Source organism: Arachis ipaensis, chromosome B9, assembly GCF_059453495.1.
Source record: "Arachis ipaensis isolate K30076 ecotype BB chromosome B9, ASM5945349v1, whole genome shotgun sequence".
Lineage (NCBI taxonomy): Eukaryota > Viridiplantae > Streptophyta > Magnoliopsida > Fabales > Fabaceae > Arachis > Arachis ipaensis.
The window spans coordinates 21,451,176-21,467,557 of record NC_142444.1 but is presented as its reverse complement, the minus strand read 5'-3'; the positions used below and the strand labels follow the sequence as shown (position 1 = coordinate 21,467,557).

Below are 16,382 nucleotides of genomic sequence, written 5' to 3'. Positions count from 1 at the left end.
AGAAAAATAGACTCTTTCTTTTTAATATAAATACCATACCCATGGGATATAAAGTGATCTTCAAAAGCCAAGAAACCCCACAAAATATAACGGCAAATAAAAAGTTAAGAGCTAGCAGGATGCGAAATAGAGATGAATAAGAGTTGACAGGGGTAAGAGATGAATAAGAAATTAACAATATTGAAAAGCTATTAAGCTTTGGAAAAGTATGAGGAAACAATAGATTTACTCTACAATGCATACAATGGGGGTTTAATTGAAATTAAAAATAAATTATGGGTTATTAATTAATTTTATATTATTTCTTATTTGAAATTTGAAAATAATACAATCACTCTTAATTATAGAAACAAATCAAATAATTAGGTTAGTACGAGAATCTCTCTCCCCACGCCATCTCCTTCTTGCTCAAGCGGCTGCCCCTTACCACGCCATCTCCTTCTTGATCAAGCGGCTGCCCCTTACGTATCTTTCCAGCTCTCATAGTAATCCACTGCCCAGCACTGCGTTTCTTTGATCGGCTTCCTCCTTCGTCTACCATAGAACAGTCCACAACCAGCGCCGCTTTCTCCTTCGCACAGAACGCACCCGGTTTTGACTTCTTCAGAATGGCAGAATCGCAAGAAGAACATGTTTCAAGCAAGGGTCCTCCTTTATGCACATCACCTTGCCAAAATTCATTAATGGAGGTCGATATAGTTGAACCGTTAGTTTGTGTAGCCTCTAACGTTTCAGAAAATTTACCAGACGAACCAGAATATTTAGCCGGTGATGTCGCAGGCCACGATCACAAGTCGAACAAGGTGAGCAATTAGGATCCTCATATTCTGCCATGGATGTTTATTCCGAGTGTAATTTTTTAATTTAGTCACAATGTAAATTTATGTTTGTTTTATATTTAATGGTATCATTACATGCATTGAGGATTAGATGAAATTAATTAATTATTTCATGTTTATATGATTATATCCAAGAAGCATATTTTCCTACGTGTTTTTTTATATGAATGTTCGCTGTCTAATAAAAATTAAATGGCATCTTTATTTGCTAATCATCCTATCTGGGACTTATGTGCTTATATGGATGATGGGATATCATAATTTAATTTTTTGGTATGCTTATATGAATTCATTTTTATCTAAGGTGTGCGTATACTATCCCTACATGATGATCATGCAAGTATATAAAATAAATAACCATAGGGTGATGCAGTGGCTAAATTTGTTTATTGAATTGAAGTGAATGCTACTTGTATTTGCAACATGCTAACCATGAAATGCTTATATGAGTGTTGTAATCATGTAATGATATGGTTATATGCTCACTGCATATTTTTTAGTTATATGCTCATATGCTTCCTGCATGTTATTTTAATATTTTTCATGCTTATGGGATTATAAGGTTATGTTTATCCTACATTTGCATAGATTAACCAATTATGAAGTTATTTGAGTGGTTTATAATGAATGGTGTGCTTATGTTCTTCCTGCATTTGAAGAAAAGAGTGTGTGTATGTAAATATACATGAAAATAATTTTGTTTATGGAGTGAAAAAAGTAGCCACTAAAGGGTGATTAAAGCCCGTAAATAATAGCCAAAATGGAGTAAATAATTACTCATGATTTTCATTGAATGAAAAAAAATATTTAATATAAATATTTATTATTTAAATTATTTAAAAAAACTTAATTAAACTGTTTAATCTAATAATAATTTAACAATATAATTTATTCCATACTTTTAAGTTTTAAACATTGATTCTAACATTCTTCTTAGATTGATAACTACAAATAATAACAAAAAATAATAAATTTTAATGGGGAAGGGGGGAAATTAATTAAATAATACATGAAATGAAAAAATAATTCTCTTAGCTGGATTTGTAGCTATTGATGTATTTTCGGTGATTGTTTTAGAGATTTTATTGAAATGAGTTTTGATAAGGATCTTCCTCCTTTTGGTTACTTTGTTTATTTTGGAATTTTAGGCCACGCAGTTGTCGGATGTTACAGATGTTGAAAGTGAAGAGAAGGAGCTTGGTGATGAGGTATTGTAGTCTAGCTTACTTTTGTGTAGTCATAATGTACATGTTTGATTTGATAAATAATGGTAATTAATATTTCTTTCGGATTAATATAAAATACAGTTACCAGATCATGGTAACCTACAAGAAGACGAGATACCAAGAGTTGGAATGCGGTTTTCTCAGTTACAGATGGCACATGACTTTTATGTGACCTATGCAAAGAAAGCTGGATTTGCAACTAAGATAAGGACGACAACATTTGACAAGATCACAAAGGCTCCCATTAATCAAGCTATACACTGTAATCGCGACGGGATCCGTGAGTCTCGTGTTAAAGCACCAACGCGGAAGAATACGATTTCAGCTGCTGGGTGCAAGGCAAGGATATATGTAAAGTTTGATAAAGCCGTGCAAGACTGGGTTTTGTTCAAGGTTGACTTGACGCACTCACACCCCTGTTCACCGAGAAAGGCAGTGCACTACCATGAGTATAGGCAGCTGACCATGCATGCGAAGTGCGTGATCGAGGATAATGATGAGACTGGGATTCGTCCAAATAAGACATTCCTTGCTTTGTCAAATGGGGCTGGTGGCCCCTCTAACTTGGGATTCTCAGAGAAGGATTTAAGAAACTATATAACAGCAAGGCTCCGCAATAGCAACGTGAATGCCGATGTCAGGGAGATGATGAGCTACTTCATGAGAATGAAGGACATCAATCCGAACTTCTTTTACGCGGTGAAGTTGGACGAGGAGTGTAAATTTAAGAGTGCAGTATGGGTTGATGCAAGGTGTAGGGCGTCGTATGAATACTATGGAGACGTCGTGTCAGTTGATAGCACGTACAGTACAAATAGGTACGTAGTAGTTAAGTTGGTGTTTTTTCCTACTCTTTATAAAACGCTATTTGATCGTGATTTGCATTTCTTACATCTGGTTGGTTTTTCTGGTAGGCATGGATTACCGTTTGTGTCGTTCGTTGGGGTCAACCACCATGGTAAGTCGACCCTCCTTGGTTGTGCTTTGTTGGGGAATGAAGAAATCGGAAGTTATGAGTGGGTTTTTAGCCAATGGGTGAAGTGCATGGGAACTGCTCCAAAGAGTATCATAACCGATCAATGTCGATCCCTTTACCGTGCGATCAAAAATACTTTACCTGACACACGCCACCGGTGGTGCATCTGGCATATTATGAATAAGCTACCTTCCAAGCTTGGGGGTTACCGCCGGTACGGAGCTTTGTACGGTGACCTAAACGACATTGTGTAGAACTCTCGGACGGAGGAGTCATTTGAAGATAACTGGACTGATTTTATAGATGAGTACAACTTACATAACAACACATGGCTGTCAGGTTTGTTACTTTACGATTACCTTTCACGGTTTAATTGCAATTGGTCGTCATTTGAATGTTTAGTTTATCAGTAATTCTGGATGATAATTAGTTGGATGTTCATTATAGAAAACATTTGGATGTTTAGTATATCAGTGATTGTGGATGGTCATTTAACATGCGTAGTAATATGTTTGGTGTAAGCTTTCTATACTTAATTTGGGATTATTTATTTCTTGTAGATTTGTATGATGACCGACGCATGTGGGTCCCAATATATTTCAAGGGTGAATTTTGGGCATCAATGCGGAGTACGCAAAGGAGTGAGAGCATGCACGCATTCTACGGTGGATACTTATCCAGTAAAACTAGCTTAGTTCAATTTGTTCATGAATATGACAATGTGCTTGGAGTCAAGGAGCAGAGGGAACTGGAGGATGATGCTGCAGACTCGAGGGGGGTCATCCCTTGTGCAACGACCTCGCCTATGGAGAAACAGTTTCAACTAGAGTATACCACGAGCATTTTTAGGGATGTTCAGATTGAGTTTGTGAAGAAGGCTAACTGCAGAGTTTCTGCAATTGATGAACAGGGTCCATTGGTCTGCGTGAAGGTGGAAGAGGAGAAACTAGTCAACGATACTATTCTATGCGTTCCGTACGATGTTCACTTTGACCGTTCCACACAGGAGCTTCGTTGTGAGTGTAATCTCTTTGAGAGTTCAGGTGTGTTGTGCTGTCACTGCCTTGAAGTGTTCCATTCGTATAAAGTGTACAAAGTACCTTCTTGTTATGTTCTTCCTCGATGGAGCAAGAAGATAAAGCGCAAGCATACATATGTCAAAAGTAGCCATGATGTCAGTCGGTCGGATGAGAGTCATGTTGCATTCAGGGGACTGTGTGCACACTTCTACAATGTTGCCCAAGAGTTTGTAGGTGACGATGAAGAAACAGCATTGCTGCATGTTGCTTTGGAAGAAACAAGGGCCAAGTTGGCTGCGCACCGTGCCAAAAAGAGGTCCGAGAGCGTGGCAGAGACTCAGACCAACATTGGCTCACAGAGTTCGAACGATGTCAGTGTTGATGACATCCAAGGCCCATCGAAGGTCACCACAAAGGGCAGGCCAAAGAGTAAGAGGCTCGGCTCTGCCCTTGAGAAGTCCATCAAGAATTCAAGACGGAGAAAACAAAAGAATTTACCCCCGGTATATCTTTGGCTTAATCTCAACTTTCATTGTTTATTTGGTATAGTACTATCGTAGAACATAACTATTTGGACTTTTTCTTTTTTTTTGGCAGGTGGTTCGTCCGCACACACTTGAAGATACAAACCATTGTGCTGTTTCTGGCCTGAATGGTCCCGAACAAGCCGGTGGTTTCCTGTCTTTGTTAAGCTCCTTCAACAAAAAGTGGGATTAGTTGGATGAGGTTGTGAGATTGTATATTTTCCCCACTCTGTATGTATAGGATTCATGTTAGTTTCAAGGTTCTAAGGCAGCTGTTGCAAAGGTCCATATGTTATTAATTGCAAGAACCCTTTTTCCATTAGTTAGAACAAACCATTTTACTATTTTTATTTCGTGTAGACTTAATGCATAATGAATATATTTGGTGGTTATTCTGTAATATACCAGATAGTTTAATAAAGTTGTACCTTAATTCTACATGCTTCCAGAGGACTATACTACTAATTTTTGGTTAACAATACTGCATTATTAGTAACTTAAAAATTTATTTTTAATCAAAGTTTTTTCTTATAAACCCTTAAAATTAACAAATATTCCAGAAGACTATACTACTAATTTTTGGCTAACAGTTGACCAATACATTAAATCTTTTAACAAATAAATAATTATATTTTATATCCATTCTATGAACAGTAACTACATACGTTGAAAAAAAAAACTGTTGAAAGCCTAATAAAATTCAATTAGAATAAAATAAAATATTATTTAAATGACTAATATTTAGGAAAAACAAAATTTCTTTAGATGAACTATATACTTTACTGGACAGCAGTAAATAATACGGAGCAAAAATATTTTACTAAAATAACAAATAAATATTAGTTATCAAACTAACTAAAATAAATATTAGATTAAAAGTGGATGTTCATTTCCATAGGTAATGAGATGTTCATTTTTTCTCTAAGAATGGATGGTTACCTGTTAGTACTTATCTATGTTGCACTTGGTTGTTATGTTTTGAATTTTATCTAGTTAAACTGGATGTTCAGTATAGTAAGGTATCAGATGTTCAGTTTAGCTATATTGGTGGATGGTTAGTTGTCACCTATTTCAACATGCACAATTATGCCAACTGTACCAAACAGTCTTGATAAATCCTGGATTCTAATATAGAAAAAAATAGATAATTTTTAGGTAACATAACCAATAAATCATTGTAATGTAGAAAAACAAAAGATGTCCTGGAATCAAGTCTTTCTAATTTGACAAAAACAAATCCCTAAGCATCTCAACAGCAGGTAAACTCAGTATAATGTGGTAGTGCATTTCATTGCAACTAATCCTAAGTAAGCAACTTCTTCCTGCCTTTGCGCATTGCCCCCTTCGGTAATCCCTCCGCACATTCAATCAATGACCGTGTGCTAGGTGCAGTGTATGGTGAACTAACGTTCTTCTTCTTGTTCCGTGGTGCATTGCGACGAACGGGTTTAACCATTTCACTCAATAATGAAACAAGCTGATGAACCAATGCATTGTGTGGGCCACAAATTATGTCTAGCATCAACTCCATCCGGTATGAACTGAGTGAATCATGTGCATAGGTTTATCAGGCAACCAAGTGTTAAGAATTGTTACCATGTTTTTTTTGTACAGCACGAATAATTAGAATTATGAAAGTGTTTATTTAACAAACCTCGTCCCATTCGTAAAGTTCACGATCTTCTTTCCAACTTTCAATGAACTTAATAACGCACATGCCACAGTCAAAGCTACAGGAAAACAATATTACTTTTTCAATTATTGAAAAAAATTTTAAGAAGCCTTAGATTTGGGTTATATTTTCATCTCACTTGTTCGGTTGCTTTGGAACCCTAGCGTAGGAACGAGCTGGGCCGTACGGAGTCCGAACAAATCCAGGTATAGCAATGCTTCCCATATCCTCACACAGTCTCCCCTGAAAACCATGGAATGAACATAGTGGAACAACATCCTATTGAATTGAATAACATAGCTATATTTTGAATAAAAGAAGTACAGTTTCTTACCACATATGCATCGAGTTTATCCCGTGTGTCATCTGCTGGTGCAGAATGTAAACTGTCGAGTATAACTATGCGCTTCGCATTCACCTCAAATGCATATACCCACCAATGGCCCCTCCAACAATAAGGAAATAACCACTACACCAAACAGTACAAATGACATAAGGATATCCCCAAAAAAACTTATTCATATCCAAACAGCATTCAATAACCAAACATGCTCGAATTATTTGACAACCTCATTCCAACAGCATAGTATGCTAAAGTCAATCAACCCAATACATCGAAAAATTGGTCACAGTGACCCCCGTTCCAGATTTAAACATGTAGGTTTTAGATGAATTAGCAAACCCAGGTTAGGGATTGGAAATAAATCGTGGGAAATTAATAAACAAGCCGCATAAACCAATACCAGGTTCAATGAGGATACAAACAGTTCAAAGCAAAACAGCAACTCACCCAATTTCTCTTTGCTGCCACTGTCTTGTCAAAGAACCTATTATCCTCACCAAAGCTTGGACTAAGACCAGCATAAATTGGTGTCACACCGTCAATAAGAGTCAATCACATGATCAAATAATGACTCTCATAAAGTGGTAGTTCTGGTATATAGTGCTGGTGATGAATCATGAGCAACATAAATCAATGGGCTGATATAACATTCCCTAACTCCCAATATATATATATACAAAATCCACAAGAAACTCCCATCACATTATTTCAGTTAGGCAGTGCTTGATCAGACCCCATTTAACCACAATTATCCTCGTCACAAAGCACTCACAATTCACAAAACCTTAATAAAAGAAAAGCAAAAACTCCAAAACACTAATGAATGATTCTCTATTGCTGGATTCTCTAGATACAAGACTAGTATATGCCACACCATTTTATTGATTTAGAAACTAGAGAGAAAATGATAAAGTTCAGCGAGATAAAGAACAAAGACGGCACAATAATCAAAGTGGGTTACAACTAACAAATTGGCAACCAATTCTGGAAACCTGGAGTAGAAGCTAAAACATAACAATTACAAAACTGCTCTTTGTAATAATAATAATCAATCAATCTGAAAGACAATAGCACTCACTAATCTGCAAGCGAACACAAAATTAAAAATTAGGAAAACACTCCCAATTAAATCAATTAAAACAAAACTATCTAATATATGAAGACCACTACCATCTAATAAGTAGAAACATTTTTTATTATTCATCAAAAATATTTTTCATGCAAAATGCAATTAGACCGACTCGCAATTTCTATCCTTTAATTTTTTATTATACGTGCTTTATTCTTATTGCATTTTCTCAATACTAATACTACTTTTATCAAAGCCACTCCCCAGTACAATTTCACATTTTGAAATTTTAAATTAGCATTCATTGGTATTATTGTCAAAGTTGATAAAATTGGAATAAACCATTACAGTAATCTCCACTCATTCATATATAAAAATAACTTTAATCCTGATCAAAAGATGCTTTTGAAATTCCAGGTACCTAAACCATAAGCCATGGCAGTCCAAGGTAGAAAACATAAAAGTCAGCTAACATAAAAGACAGCCTAATCTATTGGCTTCACATTAGAGAAATAAAACCAATAACAGTAGAGTAGTCTACTTATTGCTAGTGACATCTTTATTACTCGTTGTTGGTTATCATCCATCTGTTTTGGCTGTTTGCATGTTTAATTAGAAAATTTCAGCTGGAGTACCTATATAAATATAAATTTGTTTGCTTTGTTAGCACATTGACATCAAAATAGATTCCTTATTTTCTATTTATAGTTATTAGTCAGGTCTATGTTGTGGTCATTACTTTTCTTTTTTTTATATCTAAATAGAAGGTAACAATAAGTTCTTATCCTACAGGAAGTTCACATTAACAAGAAGTTCTTTTTTTTATTCTCAGACTCCAAGGTTATCCGAGTTAGGGAGGTGTTATCCTGGTTCTATTGGTTCTGGGACATCGGTTGTAGGAAGTAATATCAGAATCCCTCAATATTTGCAAAACTAACCATCCAAATTCCTATTAAAGTAACCATCCAACAAATATCAACCAATATTCAACGATAGTCAGCTATTATACGTCACGTTACATGCACATGGTCCACACGGAAAAAGACAAAAAATTTTCAAAATTAACTCATATATAAACACGATCCCAAACTTTTCCAACCTTTCCCGCGCTAAAATAAAATCATGAAGAACTTCAACAACATAGACTAACTACAAAAATGGCTCCTACTGCTATTCCACCATGGCTAATCACGTATTTCATCAACAAAATCTATCACTAATCAAACATGCAACCGCAATTACTAATCAGAAACTGAACAACCTCACCCACTTACCTTGGATGGTTAGGATTCTTCCGGTCAAGATGTTCGATCGCTTTCCGGTGACCCGTTCAGTAGCAGGCGGGTTTTTTCTTGATGGTCGGTTGCTTCTTTGCTCAGAGACTATGGGGCCCGGTGGCGGAATACTCGAAAGATGTTTAGTTCGGCGGTGAGATCTCCCACGCCACTGTTCTGATCGACGGCTTCACGCCCGGCAGCTGGGTTGCAGCGAATGCCGGTTGTTCAGCGACGGCGCCGTGCTGGTTGGGAAAGGAACAGGTCGTTTGGGCTCGCCTGTGACCTTCCTTGCTTGCAGGTTGCGGGGCTCAGTGTTCTAACGCTCTCACGGGTCTCTGCAAGGAATTAGGAGGATTTGAATATTGGGAGAAGAAACGGCGAACGGGTATTTGGGGAAACAATCAGCGAAACAAAAGGGATTGAGGATTTGGGGAAACAATCAGCGAAACAAAAGGGATTAGGAGATTTGGGGAAAAATTGTAAATAGTAAAAATATGGTAGTGTGTTAAAGTAAACAACCATAATAGGATTAGGATTAATTTTCTGGTTTAATTTTAATTTGGGCCTAATAAAGAGCCCATTGTAGCTATTGTATACATATCTCATTGTTTCCCTAGCGGGATCCGCAAGCTTTTAAAGAGAGCAAGTAATAAGTAATAATACACACAAATAAATTGTGCATAGCTGGTTAGGGGCATTCCTCAAAAGAATAAGACATTTTCTAACCAGGAAAGTTATCACAAATATGACCAAAGAGAGTACATAACCCCAGTATTAAGCAAAGCATTTTTAGAAGCCTATTCTCTACAAGCCATGTGCAAAAAGTATATATGCAAAAAAAAAGCAATAAAAACATTTCACTTAAATCCATATACCCTTTTTTTTTCTTTTTAACTTTCCAGCTTCTATTATTTTTTTCCTTGATTTAGAGCCAGCATTCCAGCTCTGCAAATCCCTGCATATACATCTTGATCATATTCAATTCTAGCTAACATGTGATTTCACCATATTATAAGATACCGTTAGTAACAATAATAAGTTTCTTTAAAGTTTTGGTGCACATAGCCACATATTAAGAAAATACTAAGACTAAAATTACATTATTATCTAATACTGTGAGGAAAAGTGAGAATGTAGCTTGGCCTTTATAACTTTACTATCTAATAATGTAGAAATGCTAAAGTTAGTAGCATCATTCTCTATATGCTATATCTTTGCATTGTCCGTATTAATTAATATAAATCTCATTCAGAATTCTTATTTCTTCTGATTCTTCTCAAATTCATAAAGCTAGTTAAGATATGGGTTTTACTGGAGAATTGGTAAGAAGTGTCTTCTCCAGAAACCCGTTCTGCTGCATCATATGAAAGCAAAGTGAGTCTCTCAAAAATGCTATATATATATATATAATGCTGCAAGAATTCTTGATTATATCACAAATTTTGTTACTTTTTTTTAGGGTAGGCGAAATTCGACAGAAAATCGAAAATGGGGTTCTGTTAGATCATACCTGTGTGGAAATGAATTCAATTCAGTTGTGACAGATGAGGATTCAGCTTCACTTAAGAGTTCTAAAGTTACAGTTACACAACCAATAATACCATGTTAAATTCATGAAACTAGCAAGTAGCAGCTCATGATTTTGTTAGAAGAAATTTAAATTATAATTTTTTAGTTTCACAAATTGATGAACAATCTAGCTCTAATCTGAATATGCATGCGTGAGAAGGATATATAAATTCTAAAGAGACAAGAAAAGAGGGGGTTAAGGGAAGGATGAATATCAACACCATCTCTTGACAAATAGAGACTAACCTTAAGGGAAGGATGAATATGAACACCATTTTTTAAAATATTGTCATAAATTCAAAGACTTGAATTCAGATTAAGCTTAAAATAATTCACCAAAGCTCATCTTATTCTTGCAAAAATAAAAAAGTGTTAAAAGAGTGATTGAAGGTGCTAAGCTTATCAATTTAGCACATTAATTCGCCATCAATCGAATTCTGTTAACTAGCATAGTTCATGAGATTTTCAGGAAGAATGGGATGGGATGATAGCACTGTGAGTAGCTATGTATCAAAAATGCGAATGCAGAACAGAATGGAGGCATCAACCAGAAAAGAAAGAGCACTAGCTTATGCTTTCTCTCAACAGGTAAACATCTTAAAACTATTTGCATAGAAGGAATGGATAGTGCAGGGAGGGAGTTACCGGAAGGGAGAGGCTGACGACGATGATGAAAAATGAGGAAGACGGCGACGCTCTCTGGAACGAGGAAGACGGCGACGTTCTCTGACGTGACGACGTTCTCGTTGGCTGGGTGAAGCGTGTGCAAAAGCTACGGTGACCTTGGCAGGCGCCATGGAGGAAACTTCTTTGTCTTCTTTATGGAGGAGAAGAGACGAGATTAAAGAGAAGAGAGGAAGATACAAACGCAGAGAAGGGATGTGAAGGTTGGGAGAAACCCAGCAGAACAAAGTGATTTTTTATATATTTTTTAAATTTATTTAATTTTTGGTATGAACAATTGATTAGGGTTTATAGAGAGATAAATAATTTTACTAAATGTGTTTTTGTTTTTGTCTTTTAGATTATTTAAATTTTAAAATAATTAATTTAAAAGAGTAATTTTTGTTTGGCATATAAAAAAAGGGTATTCAAGTCTTTTAAAAAATTAAATTAAAAAATATTTTTTATTTTTATTAAATTATAAGGGTATTTTAGTAAAATTAGTGATATAATATATATTTTAAAAAAAAAAAATAGATGCTGACGTGGAAAATAAATTTCACATGGTTTGTTATTATTTGTCTATATTTTAAACGTATTGGTACGTATGAATTTATCATCGTACCGTAGCAAACACCATATTTTATTAGCTCCTTATATTTTCTCATTTAACTATTATGACGATATACATTGGAGTCTTAAATTAGTTTCGAATTGTGATATACACTGAAGTGATTTCAATCGCACATTTTTTGCTTATATAAAGTACATTGGAGTGTTAATTTATGCATGGATTTTATGTTTTTATTTTAATTTATGTATGAGTATATAAATTTTAAGGTGTTATTTAATTATTATAAGAATGGTAGAAATTAGACGGGTATTCACAGAGACAAATTAGGGTACAGTATTTTACTATTTGTTAGTAATAGTGGACAGGAGCTAGATTAATGATTTGGGGGGCGTGTTTAATAATTATTAAAAATATTTTATATTACTATTTTTAATAATAAAATTAAAAAAAATTAAATATATAATTTCAATTAAATGTATGAACTTTTAAGTATTGAAATAGTAATAATACAAGTATTTTTATTTCTTTGATTTTTTTTTAAAAAATGTATCAATAATTTTAAATTTATAATTTAAATAGCTAAATAAATTTTTATAATTAAAAATATATTTAACAAAAATATAAATTATAATCGATAATCTTTATAAAATATAAAAATTATGCTACGGCTTATGCGCAGACCATACACTTCTAGAGCTTCTCTCCATAACTCCAACTTTTTATTTAGGTCTTCCCTTGACTCTCCCATAAGGACGATATCATCGGCAAAAAACATGCACCATGGCACAAGCTCTTGGATGTGCTCTGTGAGTACTTCCAAGACTAATGTGAAAAGGTATGGACTTAAGGATGATCCCTGGTGTAATCCTATACCAATAGAGAATTCCTCTGTCACACCACCTTGAGTCTTCACACTAGTTGTGGCCCATCATACATGTCTTTAATTGCCCGAATATATGTGATCCTTACTCTCCTCTTTTCTAAAACCTTCCATAAGACCTCCCTTGGTACCCTATCATATGCTTTTTCCAAATCAATAAACACCATATGTAGATCCCTTTTATTACTACGATACCTCTCCATCATCCTTCTTAATAGGTATATCGCTTCAGTGGTAGATCTGCCTGGCATAAATCCAAATTGGTTCTCTGTTACTTGTGTCTCTTTTCTCAACCTCCGTTCTATCACCCTTTCCCATAACTTCATAGTATGACTCATAAGCTTAATCCCTCTATAGTTTTCGTAACTTTATATATCCCCCTTATTCTTATAGATAGCTAGGTACCAAGGTGCTCTTTCTCCACTCATCAGGCATCTTCTTTGACATTAAAATCTCATTAAAAAGCATGGTTAACCAGTTGATGCCTTTTTCTCCAAGACCCTTCCAAACCTTAATTGGGATATTATCAGGTCCTACTGTCCTGCCATTTTTCATCTGCTTTAGAGCCTCTTTTACTTCGAAGTCTCGAATCTTTCGATAGTAGTCAAAGTTTTGATCTTCTTCCCTTGTGCATAATCGACCAAGGTTCGAAAGAGTCTTCTATCCTTCATTAAATAACTCGTAGAAGTAGCTCTTCCACTTTTCATTAATCTTCTCCTCTTGAGCCAATACCTCTTCATCCTTATCCTTTATATGCACTTAATCTGATCTAAATCTCTCGTTCTTCTTTTCCGGCTCTTTGATAAACATGTAATGATTTTTTTTTTAGATAAATACAAAGCAGATAAGATGCTATAAAGCATAAAGGGATAAGATATTTATTTTTGAATAGCGATAATGAGGTGTATACTGTACCGTTAAAGAAAAAAATTAGGATGGATGAGCATATTTTTGAACTCATATATATATATATATATATATTTAAATGTACTATGCACACATCTTTATTTAATCTATTATTCTATTTTGACATTCTATCGGCTACATCTAGTGACACACAAAAAATAGTAAAAAAAAAAACATTAAATATGCTCTATTTTTAGTTTTTGTGTGGACATTATTATTTTGATAAAAAAATTTAATAAAAAATATTTTTTTTACTTTTTAACGTATTTGGCAAATTTTTAGTAGTAAAAGTAAAAGTACTAGAAAAATAAAAAAAAAACATATTTTTTGAAAAGTTGTAATTTATATATCTTTTTAAAAGATCTTTTTTTAAAAAAAAATATTTTTTATGTAATAAATAAACAAAAAATACTTTTATTTTGTTATACCCAAATATAATTGATAGATAAAAAGATCTTTTTGTATGAAATATCTAAACATAAAATTACTTTTACTTTTTCATAAAAATCTTTTAAAAAATATAACTCAAAAAAATAATTTTTTTAAAAATCACCCAAACAAACTCTTAATCTTTTATATAACTGTGTCTTGGTTATTAGTTCAATAGGTTTTTTAAACTAAAAAAAAAAAGTAAAAATAAAATTTTTTTGTGAAAGAAGAGTGTGAGGTTGAACTAGAACTTTTTTAATATGTAAAAAAAAATTAATTAAAGAGATAAAAATAAAAAAAAATAAAAAAAGGTTATTACTGTTCCAAAGTAAAAATAGAAAAAAATTTTAATGAATAAGAATATTAAAAAGAGAATACAGATTTATATTTTATTTTTTAAATAAAATAGATTAAACTTAAAATTACTATATCTTATTAACACTATACAAAAATATCTGAGTTTTTTTTTTGCTTACTCTAAATTATTATTGAATTGTATTTATATATTATAATTTAAAAAGGAAGTTTTTTTTGTAAGGAGAAAAGCTGGTTAATAAAAAAGGGGGCCATCTCCAAAAAATTTATTCATTTTTAACAAAAATTAAAATTTTGGAGGCCACTGCCCTCCTTCAATGATATGTGCCTCGCCTCTGGGAGTGGAACAACAGGTAGCGTCTAAGGTAAAGAAGGGTACGAAGTTGATGAATAGATAAAAAATTTGCCTCTACTTGTCCCAATGCCATTCTTATTCTTATTATGTCAGTTAAATATAACTAATGTCATAATGTGTGATAAAATACAATAAAAATTATTAGATTTTTGTGGTCCAAATAAAAACATAAATAATTCTATTAATTTGTTATTCATATTACCCTATTAATATAATAAAAAATATTATATTATTTTAGTCTAAATAAAAACGGAAGTAATCCTATTATCTGATTATATCAATCAAATAAACTAAATATAACAAAATAATAATATCTCAACAATAATATTTGAAAGACAAAAAAAAATCAGATAAAATAATTTAAATTTATCTTATTTAATATTTATTAAGTATTATTATATTAATAAATATTAAATAAGGTAAATTTAGATTTTCTTTCTCCCTAATTAACCATACCGATATCTCAGATTAATATGAAATTAATGTGAGACAAATAAAAAGAAAATCATCAAATCTTCTATATATATAATTATTATGAGATCAAATGCAATAAAAAAATGTTGATTTTTTGGTCCAAATAAAAATGTAATTAATGCATGAATTCGTGTTATATAAATATGGCACTGCAAACAATGAAAACATCAAGCAGTGCTGTACATCCAAAGTTAAGGAAAAAAAAATGAGTAACCGCAGCTGGCTGATATTCATCTTTGCAGTCACACTTGTAGTTGTCCTATTCTCCATTTGTAATGGTACGTATGTAAAATTAAAATTTAAAATATGAATATTGAAATTTATTATTTCAACCATGTTTTCATATGCCAATAAGTTATAGTTCAAATGACATAATCTCCTCATATTCAATTAAGAAGTTATAGTTCAAATGACATAATCTCCTCATATTCAATTAAGAAGTTGTGAATTCGAGTGAACTATCTTTCGTAAAATATATATACTAGTTTGTTAATAAAAAAATTATTGTGGGATGTAGGTTTGAATACTGAATCTCAGCATTGTGTGGGACCATGCAATCAGTTCTTTCAAAATTGTGATGGATACTGCAAGAAGCTTGGCTATACGATTGGACAATGCGTTGAACAACCTAGCGGTAATGGCGGCTTCTGCTGTTGTGCCAAACCCACTACTTGAACCAATTATATTTCAATAATTTTATTAATGGAAATGTATTAAATTCTTATTTTATTACTTGTTATGTTTATTATTTTTAAGTTAATTATGTTTATTTTTTTTAACAGAATTATCTATATATTTTAGTTATTTTATTTTATTTTAAAATTTAAAATCAATTTAGTAATTAGTATAAATAGATAATATTATTCTCTTATAATATATAAGAATAATAATATATAATTATTTTTTTTTTACAATTTTATTAAAATGCATCTTTTCATCAATACAAATTTTTTGTGATTTACTATTTTTTTGAATAAAAAGTATTATTAAATCTAAAATATATAATACTTCCTTTTTCTTTTGGATTTTACTCTAATTTCATTGTCGTTGCCACCAATAATAGTTTACCATTAGTTTCCTATATTAAATGAGTATGGAAAGAGATATTTTGCTGAGTTGTCGTGTTCACGTATCGGACACATTTTGAACACGACAGTTACTGATACTCGTCTGATACGTGTGTCTGTTGTGTGCAAATCGTATCTTAATAATAAATAAAAAATCTTATTCGGACACACTTGGACACCTTTAAATATTATCACGTGAAGTCCA

General features: G+C 32.9%; 2 protein-coding genes across 2 annotated transcripts; one reads left to right on the top strand and one right to left on the bottom strand.

Moving 5' to 3' along the window:
* Positions 1-608: 608 nt before the first annotated feature.
* On the top strand, positions 609-4,777 carry LOC107615168 (protein FAR1-RELATED SEQUENCE 5-like). Its single transcript, XM_021111796.2, has 6 exons — positions 609-803; positions 1,988-2,047; positions 2,147-2,883; positions 2,980-3,128; positions 3,602-4,563; positions 4,658-4,777. Exons 1-6 carry the CDS (start codon positions 609-611, stop codon positions 4,775-4,777), a joined length of 2,223 nt encoding a protein of 740 aa, XP_020967455.2.
* A 1,110-nt stretch (positions 4,778-5,887) lies between these two features.
* LOC107619475 (uncharacterized) lies at positions 5,888-6,622 on the bottom strand. Its single transcript, XM_088498364.1, has 4 exons — positions 6,591-6,622; positions 6,396-6,499; positions 6,239-6,314; positions 5,888-6,125 (listed from the first exon to the last, which is right to left on the bottom strand). The coding sequence occupies exons 1-4, from the start codon at positions 6,620-6,622 to the stop codon at positions 5,888-5,890; spliced, it is 450 nt and encodes a 149-aa protein (XP_088354490.1).
* Positions 6,623-16,382: the final 9,760 nt, after the last annotated feature.

Coding starts and splice junctions, on each gene's coding strand:
- LOC107615168 (XM_021111796.2), top strand. CDS start 609: ATGGCAGAATCGCAAGAAGAACATGTTTCAAGCAAGGGTCCTCCTTTA. Junction 804..1,987: donor ACGATCACAAGTCGAACAAG/GTGAGCAATTAG, acceptor TTGGAATTTTAG/GCCACGCAGTTGTCGGATGT. Junction 4,564..4,657: donor AACAAAAGAATTTACCCCCG/GTATATCTTTGG, acceptor TTTTTTTGGCAG/GTGGTTCGTCCGCACACACT.
- LOC107619475 (XM_088498364.1), bottom strand. CDS start 6,622: ATGACACACGGGATAAACTCGATGCATATGTG. Junction 6,500..6,590: donor ATAAACTCGATGCATATGTG/GTAAGAAACTGT, acceptor CATGGTTTTCAG/GGGAGACTGTGTGAGGATAT. Junction 6,126..6,238: donor AACTTTACGAATGGGACGAG/GTTTGTTAAATA, acceptor TGATTCACTCAG/TTCATACCGGATGGAGTTGA.